At 48.7% G+C, this 23,119-nt stretch overlaps 1 protein-coding gene across 51 annotated transcripts in view; it reads right to left on the reverse strand.

The window, feature by feature from the left end:
• Dock9 (dedicator of cytokinesis 9) overlaps positions 1 to 23,119 on the reverse strand; it is a 264,999-nt gene that overhangs the window by 157,670 nt on the left and 84,210 nt on the right. For 10 of the 51 annotated variants that reach the window (XM_087585051.1, XM_087585060.1, XM_087585041.1 and 7 more), the window contains exon 1: positions 16,044 to 16,297. In XM_087585051.1, coding sequence (XP_087441177.1) covers positions 16,044 to 16,163 — 120 coding nt within the window. In that variant the 5' untranslated portion in view covers positions 16,164 to 16,297. 51 annotated transcript variants of the gene reach the window in all.

The raw sequence follows: 23,119 nt of genomic DNA on the forward strand, positions 1-23,119 counted from the left end.
CTGGTGGGATTTTCAGCCGTTTCAAACATGAAGACAGTGCGGTCCTACGAGCTGGAGTTGCAGACATTAGAAAGAGTATGGAGGCAGAGTGATTAATTCATCTCCCAGGGTTTCCTGACTGTAGGCTCAGGGTGACCAGCTGCTTCATGTTCCTGCCACCACAGTGTCCTCCTCATGATGCCTTACCCTCTATACACTTGGCCCCTCACAGAACCCAGGTCTGCTGCTGTACAGGTGTCAATCACACTGAAGGCCAGATGGTGGGAAGAGGGGACGGGAGCACAGTGGTCAGCGACTGCTGTTGGGTCCGCGGAGTTAATGCACAGCAAAGGCTGAGTCTGGCAGAGCACAGCACACACTAAATGTTCCTTGCTATTATAAAGTCACTTCCATCACTGCTTGCACAGCATGTCCTTTCTCCCTTTGAGTGACTGCTCCATATATGCTTGACTCTACCCATATGCTCACAGATAATTCTCTCCCTCCACTGACTAGGGACATGTGAAACAACCAGTCAGCAATGGTAGGAACATGTAGAAAGACAGAAGGACAGAAAGACAAAAGGCCTAAAGAGAGAAAACCATAATAGAGATGACACTGCTATCCAGAGCTGAGCCCAGAGCTAATATAAAGAGGTGCTCACATTATCAGCTGAACTGAGTACTGATACCGTTTGTGCCAGGGAGGGCTGAGAACACAAGGGGTGTGGGTGGGGAGGGGAGCGAGGTGCCCAGAGAGCCTCTCCTGTTAGAGTAACTCCACCAGGGCAGCAGGCTGTCAATCAGAAGAAGGCCGGTAAGTGGTCTGGTGTGTGTCGTTTATCCAGGCAAGATGGAGTGAATACTGCTAGGGTCTGGAAGGCCCACTGCTTACAAACGGTTTCCTCACCAAGGATAGAAGATATGTCTGGTATCCAAGTAGTCTCACAGGAATGGCCTGACTCAAGGGCTGTGGGGTCAGAATGGCCTGGAGAAGTGTTCCTCACTTCAGTGGACCATGTGAACACAGGCTAGCCACGGACAGGAAATGATGGCTTTTCTGAGGTAGTGAATGCTGTAGCTGCCAATGCAGAAACATCTCTACTGTGCATGGACTCGAGGAGAGCGGCACCTCCGTGCCCTGCCACTAACTGATCTTCTGGGCCTTCTGGACCCCTCCCTCCAGCACGTGCCTGCTTGGACCAGAGGCCCAAAGGTGACCAAACCAGGAAGGCTTCCCGGTACCAGGGAACTGGGATGCCTCTGGAAGTCAGATGATCCTGAGAGTGATCACCCACAAAATTATTCACTTACAGCCCAATACAAGGTCTTGCAGGGTTAAGGGAAGAGCAAGTCACAAAAATGAACAGAGTGGTCTCACTGTGTTCTTCCCCCAGCCACAAGGACTTCCTGTGGAGTTCTAAACATTTCTTCTGTCTCAGTTACACGTGAGATCCTGAATACCACTTCTTAAAATAGCAGACAGAGGAAGCGGCAAGTCTTGATGGGCTCTCTCTGCGAAATGAGAAGTTCACCATTCCTGCTCATGAAGAATTTAGGACTTTGCTTGACTTCTCTTCATGAGGACGAAAGCTATTAAACCACTGAGATGAAGTTTCATGAAACTCCGGTCTGTTTCCAAGACATCTGCTGGAGATGGGGACAAGGCAGGCTGCGCTTCTGAGCCAGGGGCTAACAAACTCGGGAACCCTCCTACGCTGTAGGTCCACACACACAGGACTCCTGCTTATTGACTGCTACCTCCAACTTCCTTAAGTTGCTGGGTCTGAGGACTCCTTGTTTCCTGCCATTAGGGTGAGCATGGAGAACCAGCAGGCTCCCTTTCTGGTGTGCACACACTATTATCAAGCTGTATCCCTGCTGTGTGCACCATGCCAGGCCTTTGGGACAGGGAGGTGAGGAGGATGTAATCTCTGCCCAGAAGCGTTCACGGCCAGAGAGACAAGATGGTGGTAGAGACCTGGGATGGGGCTTCTGACCCGACAGCAAACCTGACCTGGTCCAGTGAGGTTATCTATCTCCCTGAAAGCTAAGGCATCTGTTAGCTGCCTCTCCTGAACCTAGATCTGGCCTGGCATGGTAGAGAACCACCTCATTCACTGTCGGGGATGAATGAGGCACCCACAACATGGTGCTTCCTGAGGAAGCTGCTGGAATAGAACGAGTCAGCTGAGCTTAAGGGTGGACTCCAGGGTGCATTGTGCAGAGGTGCAAATGAATCTGGGGCCACCTAAGGCTCAGAAAATTAGAGCAGGATGTGGTATGAATACAGGTTGGTTGACCCCCGGCCCAGCATCACGAGGCCTAGACAGGGAACCAGCCTGGGATGACCCAAGCCTGGTCCACATGGAGGGAGGGCACTGCACTCAGAGACAACCCCAGAGGCCCCGCCCGGTGCCTCTGTGAGCAAGTAGATGGAGGAGAGATGGAAGAGAAACAAGGATGTGGGCACAGTGAAGACAGGCAGAACTGGAGACTTGGGGGCAGGAAGGAACAGCCTGATGTGAGGAGCTGGGATACCTCCTACGGCCATGGTGAGGTCCTGGCCTGTGCTGCCCCAGGGCCATGTCTGTGTGCATGGCCCTGCAGCAGCAGGGGTCTGTTACTACCAAAGGCCAGGCAGGTGTCTCTGGTCTAGGCTGCCACCTAAGGCTGTGTTGATGTCTAAGGGCCGTACAGAGCTGGACCCACCCCTCTCCTGAGCATCCTGGGAGAGTTGGTCCCCAGATGACGTGAGAACAGGAACGGTGACCCTGACCCTCAACAGCTATAGTACTCAGAAGAACCAGACCTGCACCTCACCCACGAAGCACAGTAGAGCTGGCCCTGGTTTCAGGGGTTTCAGGGAGCTGGCCCTCAGGGTATGAGTGTGGGAGAGCTGGCCCTGCCACTCCTCTGCTGGGGTGGTAGCACAAGGGAGAGATGCTGCCTTCTCAATAGGAGAGCCAGCCCTTGAGGTCAAGAGAGCTGCAGAGCTGGCCCTGCCCCTCCCAGGCTCGAACACTTGGCAGAGCGGGCCCTGCACCTCCCTACTGGTGTGAGCGCAGGTGAGCCAGCTCCGAGGGCATGGGAGCAGGAGAGCTAACTCACTCTGCCCTTTACTGACTGTGGCACTCAGTCAGAGGCTGGGCAGTGCTGGAGGTGTGGGTGTGGAAGAGGTGGCGGGCTGACCAGTCCAGTCCACCCAGATGGCTGACCAGTCCAGTACCACCCAGGACCAGACAGACGCAGGGCTCTATGAGTTGGCCCATCCCAACCTCAATCCCACCTATAAACTGCTGGAGCTTGTGAAGGGGCCAAGACTACAGACCGGAAGCTGCAGGATCTCCATGGCACACAACCTCAGGATATCCAAGAGGGGTCCCAGTGACCATCCAGTGTTGATAGAGAAGCGAAGCCAGAGGCCTCAAACCAGACCAGTGACTCACTGCAGTGAACATTTGCAAGTAAAGACTGAACAAAAGGGTGTACTGTGGGACACACACCCTGTCATACAGTACAGACTTTTTCTTTTTGGGAAATGAATGGGATTGGGGTGCATGATGTGAGATTCACAAAGAATCAATGGAAAGTTAACAAAACAAAACAAGAAGCTGGTCCCAGCGCCAAGCCCAAGAGGAAGCTAAAGAATTCAGCTCCATCAACTTACGACAGGTTGTCCTTGGGTTTAAGGAGGACAGAACAACCGGCTGCTCCAAACAGTGGACTGAGGGGTGGGGGAGGAGAGGTGAGGGCAGGGCTGTGCCGCACGAGACTGGAAGACACAGACAGGCCAGGTTACTGGGAATCCAATGTGAGGGTGAAAATACCTGAGGATTCCTGCAAAGCCTGAGGCGGACAGTGAAACTGTGAACCAAGGCTTGAGGATTAAGAGTGTGAGCCAGCTTCCTCTGAACCAGGGGGAGACACTGGAATCCAAAGGAATGGCTCCTAATGAGGAGGCCTTGCTCTGCTTTGTTCTCAGTCTCCTCTCTAAGATGCAGGCCAGGGGCTGCTCAACCTGGGACGCTCACCTCCAGTCTAAAGTATGCAAATGAGGCTAGGAGAAGATGGGCTGCAAGAGGCCACAGGCAGGAGAAGCACGGGGACTGACACACAGACACACAGACACACACACACAGACACACACACAACTTCCAGCAGGGAACAGACATACAGACATACAGACACACACACACACACACACACACACACACACACACACAGACACACACACGCACACCCCTTCCAGCAGGACACACAGACACACAGACACACACACACACAGACACACACACACACACAGACACACACACACAGACACACACGCACGCACACACGCACGCGCACACACACACACGCACACAGACACACAGACACAGACACACACACAGACACACACACACCCCTTCCAGCAGGGGACACACAAACACACACACACACACACACACACACACACCTTCCAGTAGGGGACACAGCACACACACAGACACAGACACACACACACACACACACACACACACCCCTTCCAGCAGGGGACACACAAACACACACACACACACACACACACACACACACCTTCCAGTAGGGGACACAGCACACACACAGACACAGACACACACACACACACACACACACACACACCCCTTCCAGCAGGGGACACACAAACACACACACACACACACACACACACCCCTTCCAGCAGGACACACACACACACACACACACGCACACACACACACACACCTTCCAGCAGGGGACACACACACACCCCTTCCAGCAGGGGACACACAAACACACACACACACACACACACCCCTTCCAGCAGGACACACACACACACACACACACACACACCTTCCAGTAGGGGACACAGCACACACACAGACACACAGACACAGACACACACACCCCTTCCAGCAGGACACACACACACACACACACACACACACCTTCCAGTAGGGGACACAGCACACACACAGACACACAGACACAGACACACACACCCCTTCCAGCAGGACACACACACACACACACACACACAAACACACACGCACACACACCTTCCAGCAGGGGACACACACACACACACACACACCTTCCAGCAGGGGACACACACACACACACACACACACACGCACGCACACACGCACGCACGCACACACACACCTTCCAGCAGGGGACACTGACCTCCCATCACCGAATGAGAGATGCGTTCCTCTGTCCACTGCCCACGGCATTAAGAACAGAAACTGTCAGCATGCCAACACACCTTCAACCCTGCTTTCAAGACTGAGACTGGAGTTTCAGGCTGGCCTGGACTACACAGTGAGACCTTGTCTCAAAACAAAACCAACAAACCTCTGAGATCACAACAACCATGGCACAATCCCACTGTCATTCAGTAGCCCAGAGTCTTCTCTAGAGTGCTCATTAGCATGTGTAAGATGGGAAACTAAAGTAGGTGTGTGTGAGTGTCCCTGTCCACACTCACATGTGCGTGCCCATGAGTGCCGGCGTCTGCAGAGTCCAGATGCCTGCCCTGGAGCTGGAGTTACAGGGGGTTGGGAGCATGGGTGCTGGGGATCCAACTCAGGTCCTGTGTGGAGCAGTCTCTCAATCACTGACCCATGTCTCGAACCCCCTTGAAGTCCACTGATGGAAGTCCACAGTTTGGAAACTTAATTATGTAGCTGTGGTGTTTGGATGAGAATGTCCCCCATGGACTGAGATGTTTGAATACTTGGTTCCTGTTTGGTGGTGTTTTGAATAGGTTGAGGAAGTTATCTTTGCTGCAGGAAATATGTCACTGGGGGTGACTTTAAGGTTCCAAAGCCTGGAGTCATTCCCAGCGAGCTCTCTCTACTTCCTGCTTGTACTTCAGGATGTCATCTCCCAGCTCCAATGTCTCTACTTCATCATCATGGGCTCCTTAAGGCCCCAGTAACCTTCCTTCTCTAAGCTGCCTCAGCCGTGGCACAGCAGTGGAAAAGTGACTGCCACGGTGTACCAAAAGCTTGTGCAAACATCTGGACTTGACGACCATGCATTGTAGCCCTCTCGTTAGAGATGTGTTCCCAAGAAGCAATGGGCCATCCGGAGTCCCTCAGGAGCCTGCAGCCCTGGCTCCAGGTTCTCCCCTCAGCTCCCACCAAACACTGGAGGCAGGCACTGTTCGTTTTCCTCTCCACACTGTGATAAACACAGGAGGCAAACGAGAGCTCATCTAAGTGCAGATCTGAAGGTTAAAGCACAGCGCATAAGGATTTGAAGACTGTAGCCCAGCACACGGGAACGCCAAACTCTCCTGGAGTGGGATGGAGTGGGGAGAACTGGGCAAAGCTGACATCAATACCAATCACCTCAAACTCACACAACCGCTCCCAGCTCCCATCGCTGCTGTGCTCAGTGGGGATGCTGCTGAGAATACTGATGAGGAGAGGGAGACAAGACAGGAATTTAGGAAACGTACTCCCTGCCCCATGCCCACGAGTTACAGTTACGTGAGGAAAGAGTGCTGGGCTTGTTCCCTGGCAAACAGAGCTTCAGGCACTGCCTTTCCCTGACCCCCACTGTACTAAGGCGAGGGGAAGCCCTGTGTAACCCAGCATGCTCTGCTTCTGCAAGTTTTCTATAGGTGAGAAGTGCTAGGTGATTCCATAATAAATCTAGACCGTAGACTCTCTTTCTTACACAACCTGTATTTTTTTCCTCATTAACACCATAGCCTGAAAGTTATTAATTCTGAGACAATGAGGTCACAAAACGGCTCTAAAAGCCCTCATTTCCAAGCAACCTACCCTAAGCGATGGGGGCTGAGGTAAGTGTCCACGCATTCTGGCTCACGAACAAGTTTCTGAAGGCTTACAGGCAAAGGACAGCATGGAGACCAGCTGTGGGAGAGCAGGTATTGTTGGGAGCCCCCAAATGTCAAGTAGTACTGAAGAGGATCCGTGTGGATTCATCTTAGCAGTGGAAGAACTCTCAAAGCTCAAAACATCCAGCATCTGCGTCTGGAGCTTGCATCTGGAAATGCAAGCTCCCCAGGCCCCTGAATCAGCAGCTCTGGGTGGCCCAGCACCAGCTCACCAAACCCTCCCGATGATTCTGATGCCACCCAACTTGGCAAGAACTCTACTAGGCCTTCTGTTCTGGAGAATTCCGTGTTAGAAAGTGTTTTTCAAGAATCCCCAGCCCTGGGGCTGGGGATTTAGCTCAGTGGTAGAGCACTTACCTAGGAAGCGCAAGGCCCTGGGTTCGGTCCCCAGCTCCGAAAAAAAGAACCAAAAAAAAAAAAAAAAAAAAAAAAATCCCCAGCCCTACTGCCTACTGGCCTCGTGGACTTAGGAAAATGGAAATTTAATTCACCCTTATGTGTCCTCTGGGGACAGAGGCATGACTCAGCAGCTAATGTAAACCTCTGTACAAGGCCCTGGACCCACATGAAGAAATGACAATTGCAAGTTGTCATCTGACCTCCATAGACATGCAGGGATGAGTGTACGCACACACAGAATTAAATGTGATTTTAAAAAAAGTATAAATAAATAAATATTCCTATCTACAAAGTGACAATTTCTATTCTTGTTATCGTGTGGCTATTGAAGAGTTTCAATACATGATACTTTGAACAGAGCAGTGGCCCATCACCTGGGTTACAAGTGATCCAGGTTAGTTCTCCGCCAGTGAAATGAGCCAATTCGAGCCAGATTAGAATATATTAAAGGCAGGTTTATGGGAAGCTGCTCTTGAATGGGCTAGTTCACTGGCCCCAAGGAAGGAGGCTGGGGGCAGGGATCACCAAGTGGGGGGTTCATCAGAAAGGGAGGGAGCACCCAAAATGTCTGGACTATATAGGGAGGAGCCTCTGGGGATAGGCTGGAAAGTTCAAGGTTGGAGGCAGGGTATGCCAGGTAGGGCCTGAGGGATGCTGGGAGAACCTGGAGACCAGGTCTGCTTTGACATGTAAAATATGCAGCTCAGTCCCTACTAAACCACACAGCAAGCATGGCCAGTGCAAACCGAGCAGCCAGTTCAGTCGGCTTCAGAACAACCCTACCCTTCAGCTGCACATCTGTGCCAGGCTACATTCACCCTATCTCATAGAACCAGCTCAGGGGAGTCAGATGATAACCCCAAGGCACCCCAGCTCACAGACGCACGAACCCAATGGCTCATGCCTCCAGTCCACACTAGGCCATGCTCTCCTGCACGAGTGCGGGGCCTTTCTGTTCAGTGCTGAGCACTGCTGGGCTAACCCTGTGGCCCTGAGATTTGACAGCCTCACTCCACAGAGAGAAAGCGGGGTGCCCTCGAGTCCCAGATGAGTATCAATAATCTCACTCTGAAGTGCCCTCTCAGGTGCGTGGACACACACAGATGCTATCAGCCACTAGATCTCACTTGCATGCAAGCGAGCACTTAGGCGTGAACTTCGCTCAGAGCGCATGGATTTACACTAACATCATTTGTTTTCTTCCTACAGATTCACGAACAGGTTATCTCATCCAGCGACTGACCCCGCTCCATGACACATTCCTATTTGGAGACTGGATGTGTAAATTTATGGACAAGTAATATTTAGTGGTATTCAGTAAGGTGGCTACTAGCTACATGTGACTGCTGATTATTTAAAATGGCTATTCTGGGGCTGGAGAGATGGCTCCGTCAGAGAAGTGTTCGCCTTGCAACATGAGAAGCAGCAGAACATGGTGTCACATCTATAATCCTGGACTGAGAGGACGGAGGCAGGAAGGTCCTGAGGGCTTTGCTGGCCAACTGGCCTGACCTACAGGTAAACTCCGGGCCAGTGCGGGTCCAGGCACACACAGTGACTATTGTGAGTTCAGATGAGGTATGGGCAGAGACTAAATGTTAATGTCAGTCTGACTAAAAGAAAGCATAACTACCTTCATATTTATAAAGATTAGTTATATTTTAGAAAGTCATGGCTAAAATATCAATAACATCTCTTCCACACTACCTTACACTGGCTATCAGGAAGTCTAAAGTATGCAGTAACTATGTACTGTTTCTGTTATTCTTAAGGTTTGATGTCAAAAAGGAAAGGTTTACTTTCAGAAACTGTTTTGTTTTTAAAAACCACCACAGTAGAGATGCAGTGGTCAAAGCTGTCCCCGAGAGGTAGAGCAGGAGAAGGGAGAGCCTGGGTCTCTGAGAAGCCCCGATCTGCACCATTCTGCCCTGGTAACGGCCATCTTCATCCGTCTCTCAGGTCTCCACCAACTGCATCAGAAAATGAGGTTACTCCTAGTGTTCTCTAGCATTCAACATGGCCCTAAACTTAAGCTGCAGCTTCCAGGAAGATACAGGCATAGGTGACAAAAAGAGGTACCAGCACGAAGGGACTCAGGAGGGAGCTTCACTTTGGGAATCTAAGTTTGCCATTATGCAGCCAAGTCCAGTCATAAACACCAACTAGATTACCAGTTTAAACTCAACTAAGCACTGCGGGCTGTGCAGCTGGGGACGCCATACTGGTGTCCACTGCTTCTTCCAGCTGTTTTTAGCAACACGGCTGGGTGTTGGCAGCTGGCCTGAGGTGGAAGAAAGAACAGGGGAGCGGCCCTCAGACAGTGACACTACAGCCAAGTTCCAAGACAGCCTCAGCATGGCAAGGAGGCCATGGTTCAGATTCTCCACAAAGGAGAGTAAGGACAGACCGTGTGGCGGGCCCAACAGGCAATGCCCAGCCCTGGAGGCGAGGCACTGTCTCTACCTCCAGGGAACCTTTCAGACAGTGTACAGTGCAAGTTTGCCTCCTCGGCTCAGAGCCGGCCCTTAGTTCTTCCCTGGGGAGGAAATGTCTCCACAGAAATGGGATCTGGACACAGAACTGTGTGAATCAACTCCGATCCGGGAAGCTGACAGGATCCTCATCGTCCTGGTGATCAGAGGTATGGTGATCAGAGGTGAGAAGGCATGAGGGCCCTTCAGACTTCCCCCTCAGCCTCAGAACACCTTTCTAGGAAAAGTTCTGAATTAGTTGTATCAAGTTAGGGGGCATTTCAAACTTCTAGAAAAACTGAATAATAACTATAGTCCAAGACTTCTTAGTTCTAAAATTACCTTCCCGGGGAGTTTGGAGGCGCAAGTGGGGCTTCCAATATCTCCACTGTCCCAGATTCTGCCTCCCTTCTATGCATGGCCTGACTCATCACTGTCCATGACGAGATGTTACCCCATTGTTCTATATACGGTACTTGTGTTGGCCAGTTTTATGTCAACTTGACATAAGCTTGAATCATCTATCTGAACCTCAATTGAGAAAATTCCCCCACAAAATCTTCTTAATTAGCAATTAGTGTGGAAAGACCCAGCCCATTGTTGGTGGTGCCACCCCAGGGCAGATGGTCCTGGGTTCTGTAAGAAAGTGAGTTGAGCAAGCCATGAGGAGTAAGGCAGTAAGCAGCACCCCTCCGTGGCCTCTGCCTCCAAGTTCCTGCCCTGTGTGAGTTCCTCTCCTGACTTCCTTTGATGGTGAACGGGGATGTGGAAGTGTAAGCCAAATAAATCCTTTCCTCTCCAACTTGCTTCTGGTCATGGTACTTCATCACAGAGAGCAATAGTAATCCTAACCAGGACAGTCCTCCAAACCAAACACTTTTACATAAACTAAGCCTCAAGCTGGAAATGAAATCTCCAGGATCTTAGTTCTGCACCCACCCAGGGCTGTTCTAGGAGAGACCTGAAAGGCTGTCTCTCACTGAACAGATGAAAATACTGAAGACCAGCACAGGGTGGGTGGGGTGAAGGCATGACCTGAAAACTTGACAAGAATATTTCTTCCCTCTTGTTGGGCCAACAGAAGCCTCTTCTAAACACTCCAGATTCCTTGGTGCCCATTCGACCAGCAGGGGGTAAGGACTCAGGACTGCCCTGGCTCGTGCTGTCAAGGGTGGAAAGTCACATGTGTGTACGTTCTCAGAGAATCCATCGTCGTCTCTGCGTGCCTGTCTGGGAATGCGGTCTATGTAACAGTGAGGGAAGAAAGGCGCTGCAGGCTAACTATATGCTCACCATCCAGAGCTCCAGATTCGTGTGTGTGTGTGTGTGTGTGTGTGTGTGTGTGTGTGTGTGTGTGTTTGTGCGCGTGTATGTGTGTGCACGCATGTGTGCGTGTATATGTGTATGTGTGTGTGCATGTGTGCATGTATATGTGCATGTGTGTGCATGTGTGCATGTATATGTGCATGTGTGTGCATGTATGTGTGTACGTGTATATGTGCATGTGCATGTGTGTGCGCATGTGTGCATGTATATGTGCATGTATGTGTGTGCGTGTGTACGTGTATATGTTCATGTGCATGTGTGTGCACATGTGCGCATATATATGTGCATATGTGTGTGTGTGTGATTTGTTTCACTACATGCATGTTCCTATGCACATGCTGCACGTGAAAGAAGGTGTCGGATTCCCTAGAACTACAGTTCCAAGTAGGTAAGTCCTGGGACAGAGCTTCAGTGCTCTGTAACATCCACAAGCACTTACCCACTGAGCCATCTCCACCTCCAGCTTTCAAGTTTCAGTGAGGACTTTCCCCTTCCCGATGGCAGGCTTAAGTGATTATCTTTTATCTCTGTCAGTGTGCGTGTGCGTGTGCGTGTGCGAGAGAGAGAGAGAGAGAGAGAGAGAGAGAGAGAGAGAGAGAGAGAGAGAGAGAGAGAGAGAGAGAGAGAGAGAGAGAGAGAGAGAGAACACACACAGGTACTGATCGATCTCAGGAAACCTGACCAGGAGCCCGCTCTCCTGGCCCTGCAGCTTCGAGATGCAGATCCAGTTACCAAACCCCTGTGTACCAGGTCCCTCACCTATAAGAACAACACAGATCTTCATTTCTACAGAGCAAGGAACCTTAAAAGGCCTGGCATGAGAGAGAGGTGGTGACGGGGCATGGAAGCCAAAGGGATGGTTCCTCTGCTCTTTCTAGGGACACACTCCATAAAGACTCTTTCCTATTACTGAATAGGATAGGTAAAAGTCAGCGCCTCACCTGTGCAAACAGCTCTAGGTGGGTGTGATTAGCACACACTGTGGCTACGAGTAACTTAGCTCCTTCATTACTCAGGCCTTCGCACCCCAGGAGAGCAAGCCTGTGGATCTCAGGTCCTACACTTGTGGCTGAATGAGCTAATGGACACACGAATGAAGCAGAAAACCAGAAAATGGGCAGAGTCATGAGGCGCCTGCAGGTCCCGGGAAGTACATGTCCTGACTCCGGCCCCATTACAATGTGTGTCACCACACAAAGGTGGCAGGGACATTCCTAAACCTCACAATATTGAAACACAAACGACCAAGAAATGACTCATTAAATAACGCCAACTGTTGTCCTTCCTTCTATGGTAGCTCATACAGATGCAGCCCTTTCTCGGTGTGACTAAGTCTTCCAGGGTATGAAGTCCATGCCCACACTCTGCACTCTAGGACACGGTCTTCCTTCACCCCCTGTGCTGTGTCCATGAGAAAGGCCAGCTCCTCCCTCTGCTGTGGGAGCTGGGCACCAACAGGGTCACTGGAAGCCGAGTCCTCTCTCCTCCTCAAGGGGCACATGGGCAGCCACCCCACTGCTTAGTGATCACGTATGACTGCAAACATTCAAGTCAGAACTCAAATCTGTTAACAGGTGTTAAGTCCCACAAAGATATGAAAAAAGCAAACATGTCTGTGGAAGCACCAATCCGTTTACAGGTGAAGTTTAGCTCCTCCCTGCCTGCCTTACAGAAATAATCCAACAGAGGAGTTCCACTGAAAGATCTAAAGCCCAGCCAAATTCCATTCTGGGACCTCCACACCCTTTTCCTCTCAAGGGCAGCAAAATAACAATTAGCAGAAGGTCTTTCCAAGAGTTAGCATTTGGAGAGCAGAGAGTGGTATTCAGCCTGCTGAGCAGACAATCCTCAGACATCAAGAATACCCAGAGTGCTCCCCACGCATCCCCCACAACCACAAAGACACCGCTGATGATTTGGAAGTAAGTTGAGTGGCACAGGGACATCTGTCTTCTCTGCCTTCTGGTACTATGCAGGGACAAGACGCACCTAAGAGCTGAACCCTTTGGTATCAGTGGTTTCTGACGTCTAGGCACAGGTTCTGTTGAAAGTACTGACTTCCAGGCAGGTGTAGTGGCCTGCGCCTGTACTCCAGCATTGCGTGGGAAATGAGACAGAAGGCTCAGAAGACTCTGGAAGTTAAACCCGGTCTAAAACCAGAACCACACCACTAATGGCTTTCCTAGCCCTAAAAACAAAAACAAAAACAAAAAACAAGCACTCCTCAGGAAAACCTTAGACATGTCAGGCCAAACTCAAGGGCAAGGTGAAACTTCAGTTTACAGAGTAAGTTTGCAGAAAGCACTTTAAGATGCATACACGGGTACATTCACTGTGGCATTGTGACTAGTAACAAACTGAATAACTACACAATTAAAGTAGATATTAAAGGGGGGATTACATTGCCATTAAAAATAAGGCATATGGGCTGGGAGCAGCTGCCAGCTAAGTGCTTGCCATGTCAGCCTAAGGACTTAATTTGATCCTCAGCTCCACGTGCTAAAGGCAGATAGATGTGGCTGTGTGCCCTCATAGTCTTAGTGCTGATAAGACGGGGACAGGAATTTAAGCTTCTCTCTTTACACCTGAGGGATGAGATCTGAGCCTGATTTCTGACAGACGTGCATACGTGCACACACTCGCAAATACACAGGCTCATGCACACATGCACACATGTATAAATCCATACATGGTAGTGGAGGTGTTCTGGGAGAAAACACTTTCAAAGTCCTTTATCTGTGAACTTCCCAAAGCAGACAGACGTATGGAGACTTGCGCTTCCTTTGGCACAGACAAGACAATTCAGGGGTACACATAGCAAATTAGCTACAACGGAAACCTCTGAGGGGTAGGACAGACAGCTTGTCTTTTTCATTTATTTATTTCAGGGGCTGCAGTATGGCTCAGTGGTAAAGCATCTGGGGCCTTGCAGATATGAGGCTTTAAACTGGATCCCACCCCAGGGGTGGTGGGGTACAATTTACATTCTTTATTAACCATTAGCTGTCCCTTCTAAGCTGTTTATTATTTTCTCCTGGAGCCTATACGTAACTCAATGTTACTTCCTACACGAACTGTGCTCCTGGTATCTAAACATCTCTCCACATAGTTCACGCAAATTACAGGCTCAGGGATTTTCACACAAGTCCAGGGGCTATCAGCACCACACTAATGATCAGCGCCCCAACATACTGAGTCTGCACACTCTAGAGCGCTCCCCTGAGAAGCAAGCTGTGCTCCCAGCAGTCTGCTGCATTCTCATTTGATGTAGGCAGCTGTCTTCACAGGCAGAGATTCGCTCTGGTGAGGCCCCCTTAAACACCCTGGCTTCTGTGTGATATCCCCTTTTATCTTGTTTACCTCTGTGGAAGAGAAACTCCTGCAGATAAGAAAGGCGTCTGCTTGTGTCAGTTTCCTTCCCTCTCCATGCCCCAGTTTCCTTCCCTCTCCATGCCCCTCTGCAGGTGCACGGAACTGGAGCACTCCATGGGACCAGAAGTTTCCCTGTCCCAAGAAGCATTTCCCCATGTACAGCTGTAGCCGGCCCAGCCTTGTCTTTTTCAATTCCCTGTGGAACCATCTGGACTGGGCTAAACAAGGAACTACAGCGTACACAGAGAACAGGAGAACACTAGAAAGAGAAATGAGGGTTGTTGTTGTTGTTGTTGTTGTTATTTTAAGAGAAGTCACTTCTGTGTTATTTGAAGGAAAAATAAATCCAAACATCACTCACTGCAAGCTACTCAGTCCTCTGGATAACTGTTTCCACACATTGGGAAAACCACGAGAGAACACATTTCAGGATACTCACTCAGGAAAACAAAACCATACAACGTCCTTCATCTTCCGCTCTAGTTCACTCCGGGGGCATGCAGGTGGCTCAAGCCACTCACCAGACAATGGGCTATCAGGCTAGAAGACAGGCTCTCAGACGACGAGCAAACAACTATTCCTAAACATCCTACTGCAGAAAGGGGTGGAGGCACTAATTCTGTACGTTAAAGATGAACTGGGGGAGGATGAGCAGAACAGTTTTGAACGCATGCAACACAAGACAACCTCCCTCACCGCAAAGGGAAGTGATTCTGTCAGGGTCAAATTTGCTTTTGGAAAGTCTAGGCTCCATCCTTACAACTATGAACTGCCAATGCAGAAAACCAAACACTCGAGCGCCAGAGCAGCCGCCACTGAGCTTGCCTGCTTGGGGTGGGAAAAGCCACACAGAAGTACTAGGCACTAGCTTGACAATCCCTTCAACAGATAGTGTGAAAGGCTCAATTGTCCCCTCGGCAGAGCATGCTGCTGGTTCTTGCAGCTTGCTTTAAAAAATTATGTGCCTTTATTGTACTAAAGAAATTCCAAACGGGAAGCACAGCCCACTCATTGATGGTTCACAACACGATCACTTTCCACGGTCTCCCCTTCTAGAAGGCACTTGAGTTCGTTCAAACTGCCACAGATTTGGCTAATGTTAAAACATCGACTTTGCTGTCAGTAGCCTCACAGTTGAGATGTCTACTGACTCTGTTCAACACAGACTCCCCAGAAAAAACAAAAGAGGGGAAGAGAAGACACAGTCTTAAAGCCCTCCTCATCACCTGCCTTGTGTTCTCACTGACATAAATAGATAACAATACACACAGAAGGGTTTAATTCTGCAAAATGCTTCCTTTCCATCTCCCAGGTTGCTATTAAAACCCCTACCCGGTTGACTTCTGAAAAACGTTGCAGCTAGGTGTGACAATATTTTATTTTTGAACAACACTAAATTGTTTTATGCAAAGTTCCTCCCAGAAACCTGTTCACCCACAAACATCAACATTTCTTTCCTCATGAGGAAGAATGGAAGTAGACTTTAGTTCAGTCTATAAGGAAAGGTACAGAGAAGGGTTCCCTAGAGACAGGCGGAGCAAGTCAGAAAGTCAGAAAGTCAGCAAGTCACCAGACTCATTCAGGAACAGTCACAGCCCTGAGTTGGGACGGGACTCTTACCAATGCCAAATTCTCTGCCTCCGAGTCTGCCTGAGCTGCATCCTTGTACTGCAGGGGAGACTCGATGACCAGCTCCTTCTTGTCATTTCTACCGCTAGTCCTGTACTTATCAGCCTGCATTCTCCACCCAGACCACTGTCAGAAAGCCTGCAGCAGGGACAGCTGAGAGTCCCCTGCTGCACCACTGGCCAGAGAAAGGCAAGGAAGCCTGTTTCCCAGGCACAAGGGGTCAGTCAGCCTTACTGGCTGGAAGTGCGGAGCCTCAGGGGTGGGGAAGGCATGACCAAGAAGGCCAGCCTCCAGGGGTGTTACTACAGCTAGGAAAATGGGAGGCTCCTGCTCGCTGGCCAAAGAAAAACAACCCCCAAACAGAACAATACACAGTGTACTGCCTCTGCGATGAAAGACCAGCCTCATTGTGTCTGCTCCACGCAGCGTGGGCCAAATCAATGTGAATCCAAATAGTGCAGCATTGAGAAGAAAGTCTGCTGGTCTCAGTGAGGCTCCCTCGAAATGACTTCCGATCTGAAGCCCCCAGCTAGGTCGCCTGGCTGGTCTAAAAGTTGCAGTTTCAAAATGCTTTCATTTGTGTTATGGCTAAGCACCAAGTACTTGGCTCCTGATCAAAGCAGGACCAAACAAGCCAGCAAGGGTGTTCCCAGGAGGTGCAGTTCGAGAAATCGTTTCTCCCTACAGAACAGACAGTGGCAGACAGATCTCATGTATCTACTGTTTTATGCTAGGGAGATGATACTATGCTAAATAAATTAATATTTCATGCAGCCAAAGCATTTACCATGAACATTTTCTTTGCACACCAACGTGTGTGTGTGTGTGTGTGTGTGTGTGTGTGTGTGTAAGGGAATGTGCCCAGTACTAAAGGTCAGAGTGGAAACGTAAAGCAGAAAGTCTCTTCCCTCAAGAATAGGAAACAGATGGGAAGTGAAGACAAAGACATCCTGAAGAAGAGAGATACACTGATGCTCTTGCAGAACTCGGCTATCTTTATTATTTCCTCATATTCATAGTGGAGTAACTTTTTAAAAGATCAACTAGCAGAAATCAAAAATTGGAGGGGTTTGCTACAAAGACTCACAGTAGAGTCTGCTACAAAGACTCACAGAGGAGTTTGCTACAAAGATGCATGGAAAGCATGCACTAGAGGTGGGTTAAATGTAAAGATGCCCTTCTGGTGGAACACCTCCCGTTTAGTGCCTGTTTGTTTCTTTGAAATCAGGAAGTGTCCAGTAACTGAAACAAATATTGTAACAGCCAGTAAACAGTATCCACAGTCTCAAAGTACAGAATAGTCTGGAAAGTACAGAAGCCAGCAGAAGAAATGCAGATCCAAACCCTATCCCCACTGTCACTCTCCAGGCACCGGGAGTGACTGAGACTGCCACAGTTCAACAGGACTCAAGTGGGAACAGAGGCCACACCATGCCTAACTACCCTCCCCTCCCCTTCAGCACCTGTCTCTGTCATTTAAATACCAGAAATCCTTCTGACTATGAGAACCATGGTGCAATAAATAAATTACTGAGTCCATTTAAAAATTAGTTAACTTGCTGGGTGTAGCCGTTCACACCTATAATTCCACGGGGGGTGGGGGGCAACTAAGGTGGGAACACTGCCACCAGTTCAAGGCCTGACTAGAATAAAAAGTAAGCTCCTGTATCAAGAAAAAACAAAACCTAACTTCTTTAAGAAATAACATTTTTAAAAAGTTGGGAACATTGCTCTGTTGGTAGTGTCTGTCTAGCTTACACAAAGCCCTGGGTTCAGTCCCTAATGTCACATGAATCAGAAACAGGAATCCATGCCTGTAATCACAGCACTCTGGAGGTAGAGGCTGAAGGATCAGAACTTCAAGATCTGTTGCTAAAACACACATGAAGTTCAAGGCCCACCCATTGGGGCCCCACTCCCCAAAAAAGAGGGAAAAAAATAAATAAAAGAAAGTAAACTATCCAAGATTTAGAAACCAGGTAGGTTACTGTGGTGACTGCTCTTTTACTCTCCACCCTCGGGAGGCAGAGGCAGGAGGACCTCCAAGTTCAAGGTCAGCCTACTCTACAATGTGAGTTCCAGGACAGCCAGGGCTACACAGAGAAACCCTGTCTCAAGAAAAAAATATAAAGGAGGATAGGTTGTAGATTATCTTTCAAAGCAAACTTGGGCTTTCTAATCAAAGCTGCATCCCAAAATAATAGGACCCATGAATTTGAAAAGCCATTCTAAGGTTACAAGATGGGGGGGGGTGTCTCAGTTATATGCAAATAAAGCCAAAAGAAGAAGGAAATTAAAACCCAGAAGTGTCCTAGACAAGAGACCAGAAAGTCGACATCACAGCACGAAACAGACAGCAACATGTGAGCAACAGCTCCAAACCTTCTAGGTGGCTCACAGAACAGGCCTAATCCTTCTCAGATTTCCACTGCACTAAGCAGCCAGCACTTCTACACTCTAAGGCGATAAGCTTGACTCAACGACTGATTGAGTCAAACCGCAGAGGTATTCCATAGTAATCCACAGGCATTAAGATCGACACCTGAGAAGCACTGTTTACTATGTCCAAAGCACTGCTTACGGTCTGCGGTCTTACATACTCTTCGAAACCCTATGTAACTTAGCCCCGTTTCTCACATGGGCAAACTGATGCAGACTTCAAATGTACACAGAGGCCATGTGGCAGACAAGGGCAACAGGGTGTGTCCAGTGTGGGTACTATGCTGAACTGGCTGCCTATTCTACCTATGCTCAAACTGCTAAAAGGATGTCGGCCAGCAACTACTGATAATGTTTGGGAGGTTAGTGAAATGCTAAATAGCCTTTGCACAGTGGCACACGGATGCTCACAGTTGGGGTAACTGCTGCTGCTATTCCCAAGCTGAAGAATATACTTTAAGTCTTAAATTCAGGACTCTAGCTTTACGGCCTAAAAGGACAATTCCACCAACTATGCTGTTTTGATACATTACAAAGATCTCCAGCAACTAAAAGTAAATCCTTTAGTGGCTGGGGGAGTTGGGATTGCACATCTGTAGTCTCAGCCCCTCAGGTTATGCATTCCAAACAGCCTGGACTACATTTCAGGATGGTGTCTCAAAACTGCAAAGAGAGGGCTATGGAGATGGCTCAGCAGGCATGAGGACGTGAGTTTGGATCCTTAGCTCCACCCATAAAAGCCAGGTGTAGCAGTGTGTTTGTCTGCCGATGGGGGGGAGGGACAGGAGGATTTTGGAGCTAATTTCATATGCAGTAGCAAGAATAGAAGACCTCCAGGCTCATCGAGAAATCCCATCTCAAAAAGTAAGGTGAAAACCAATCAAAACCCTAACAACCACTTCTGGTCTTCCAGGAGCTCACACTCCTGAGTGCATACAAGGTCATATGTATGTGAACATATATACACACACGCACATGCATGCACGTGAACATTCACACCCACACCCACATACACACACACCTCTGTCTCACGCACATACACACAGCTAACTGTCCTCTCTGTTGACCCTAACAGTTGTTTTCAACAGTTGTTCAGAGTACCACATGTCCATGCCATCAGGTAGGCACTGTCTTAAGGATTTTTGTATTTTTTTTTAAAGCAACGACTTTCAATCTCTTTTATAACCAAGAAGAGGGAAAACACTTGATTGGCTCTTAACTTCTAAGCAGCCAGGACAAAAAGGCAAACACGCTCAGTTCCATAATGTGAACCATCAAGAGGAGAAAGCATACCAGGATCTAAAGGAAATAAATTGTAAACAGCCTCTCAGAGGTTGATGCTAAGAAGATCTGTGGAGTGTCCAGCAAGGCTCTCAACTGTGTCCACAGGATATGCACTGCAAAATTCTACTTACACCCCAGACCAAGTAAGGCAGTCACCTTCCCAAGATAGCTGGCACCTTCAAGTGGCCCAGCTCACTGAACAGGAAGTTCTGGGGTGACTCTGAGTCACCTCAGCCTTACTTTTCTGCTCTCCTCAAGGTGCTGCAGACAGAGACACAGTCACCGAAGAGGATGAAGGCAGAGCATGCGCTCCCACCCCAAGCCTTGGGAAAGAATGTGCTTTCTCTGTGCCTCAGGGCAGGAGAGGACATCTGAGCAGCACAGCACCCAGAGGAAACGTGGTGTCAGAGGACAGGAAGCAGGTGGCCAGGTTTCCCTTTACAGTGGTCTATAAAGAGGTATATATGTCAGGCCTCTGGATTCCAATTACAACAACATCACTGAGCTCCTGTACTTGCTGCCCTCAATGGTTTCACCTCAATGGTTTCACACACGCACTGGTTAAACCCTTCAAACAAGGAGCCTGCCCAGGATTGTGCATCAGGGAGATAACAACAGAATACTATGTGGACCAGAGTTAACTCAGGACCCAGTGAATGCTTCCACAGCCAAGGGTTTAGTTCTCCATCTTGATATATATTCATTCCTATATGCTGGATACTCAAAACCAGGAAATGTAAGGAATTTTCTTAGGGGTTTTTTTCTTAGGATTTTTTTATTCTAAGGAAGGTTAGCTCTAGACCTTGGTCCTGTCTTCCTCTTCCTCTTCTTCCTCCTCCTTCTCCCCTTCCTTCTCCTCCTCCTCTCATGAGTGTGTTCACCGTAATTCTGAGAAACTGCAGGCTCCTGCCCATGCTCAAACAATGCCTCCTATCCCAGAAAGCCTCCCTGACCCTCCCAGGCGGGGTGGTTTCTCCTCTGTTAACCCTCTGGGTACCACCCTTGGCTCTCCGGGAATGTTTCCCAGCCTTGAACTCTAACCTCTCACAAGTCAAAACCCAAGGGATAATTTAGTAACGATTACAACGTTCCTTTTTCTCAGCTAAGAAAATATTATTCTACAAAACTTACTAGATGTTTTGTACAAATACGCTGTGTACCAAAACAGTATAGTTGGGCTCTTAAAAAGCACTGACAATGGGTATGACCAGCTAGCTCAGTGAGGAAAGCACATGCTACCAAGCTCGATGACCTGAGTTTGCTACCCAGGATTCTGCCTCCATGAGACCCAGCTATGAGGCATTTTCTCAACTAGTGATAAATATAGCTTGACTCCTCGAGTTGACTCCCTAATAACGGCAGCGTAAGTCTGAAGCTCGCTCAACTCAAGTATCTATTTATTTGAGTAGCCACAGAGATGAAATCCACATCACCATCTATTCTAGTGTCTCTTAGCTAGGGATCTGTACTGGTTGGTTTTGTGTGTCAACTTGACACAGCTGGAGTTATCACAGAGAAAGGAGCCTCAGTTGAGGAAATGCCTCCATGAGACCCAGCTGTAAGGCTTTTTCTCAACTAGTGATCAAGGTGGGAGGACCCATCCCATGGTGGGTGGTGCCATCCTTGGGCTGGGTTCTATAAGAGAGCAAGCTAAGCAAGCCAGGGGAAGCAAGCAAACCAGTAAGCAGCATCCTTCCATGGCCTCTGCATCAGCTCCTGCTTCCTGACCTACTTGAGTTCTAGACCTGACTTCCTTTGGTGATGAACATTTATGTGGAAGTGTAAGCTGAATAAACCCTTTCCTCCCAATTTGCTTCTTGGTCACAATGTTTGTGTGGAATAGAAACCCTGACAGGATCCAAGATTGACAGGGGTGGTCTGTGAGCCTCCTACAATGGTGAAGCTGTATGTGCCTGTGAATTCTCTGAGCCCCCCAACCCCCGGAGCATATCCTGTGCTCAAACGAAGGCTGCAAGGATGCTGCCCACCACAGCATGAGGAGACCCACCAATCTCAGGACACTGACAAACCCAGGTTTCGTGTTGGTAGGGGTAACAGCAGCTTAACTGCCATGAGATGGCAGCAAGATTGTCACCATGAATACGAGTCAAGCTGGCTGCCTGAAGGCCACATCAGGAGCACTCGGGACCTGTGGACAAGCGGAGGCCAATATCGATCCACTGCTGGGTGATGCTATTGAGAAAATGTTTATGGAATTACAGTTTAAAGACTCAGCATGTAGAACCATTTGTGTGTTTTTTCTCTAAAATCATCCACATTTACAAGTTTTCTTCAAATGCACATTTGACTTTCTCAGTCAGAAATGAATGAAGGAGAGCTCCTGTTGCCACACTGACAAACTTAGTTCAATTCCCAGAATCCACATGGCAGGGGAAAACCAACCCTCCACAGCTGTGCTCTGGCCTCCACATGTGCACCATGCATGTACGTGCACACACACTCACACATTCACATACTTAGTCATGCACACTCATATATATACACTCACAGACACATACACACATACTCAGACACAAATGCACACCCATTCATGCACATACACTACACACATACATGTGCACATGCTCACACTCACACATTCACACACATACACACACATTCATGTACGTACTCATGCACACACACACACACACACATATATATATATACACACTCACAGACACACACACACACATACTCAGACTCAAACAAATGCACACCCACTCACACACATACATACTCATACATGTACATGTGTACCTATGTTCACACTCTCACACTCATACACATACACACAGTCATGCACACAATAAGTGTGATAAAAATGTTTAAAAAGGAATAAATGAATAAACCTACATTATGCAAAAATGAATGGACTTGGCATATTAAGCAGGTTGCATGTTCTCTCACATGCAGAATCTAGAACATCCATGTAAAAGTGTGAATGACAACATGAGGGATGAGCACACAGTGAACAAGAGGACAAGAAAGGCTAAACACACAGACGATCCCGGTAATGGACACGGGGATGAAAGGCTAAAGCTAATAGTTTTGGGCTCTGATAGTGAGTACGTACGTGACGTACACTCACACTGAAGGTGTAAATGTAACTGGAGACGCCACAGCTTCCATTCCCAGCGCCCGTTCCAACTGCGTGACTTCCTGAGTTGAACAGACTTTGGGTGGGGATAATTTTGGTGTGTCCAGTTTTTATTTATTTGCAAGTTTATTTATAACAAAGCTTACTTTAAACCCCATTCTCTGTCCTCACCCCACCGCACACCGAAAGCCTCCTTCCTCAGCTCCTCACCACGCTTGTGTTTTAAATCAGCTGCTGAGGATAG

This window comes from Rattus norvegicus, chromosome 15, assembly GCF_021556685.1.
Source record: "Rattus norvegicus strain SHRSP/BbbUtx chromosome 15, alternate assembly SHRSP_T2T, whole genome shotgun sequence".
NCBI classification, from domain to species: Eukaryota; Metazoa; Chordata; class Mammalia; order Rodentia; family Muridae; genus Rattus; species Rattus norvegicus.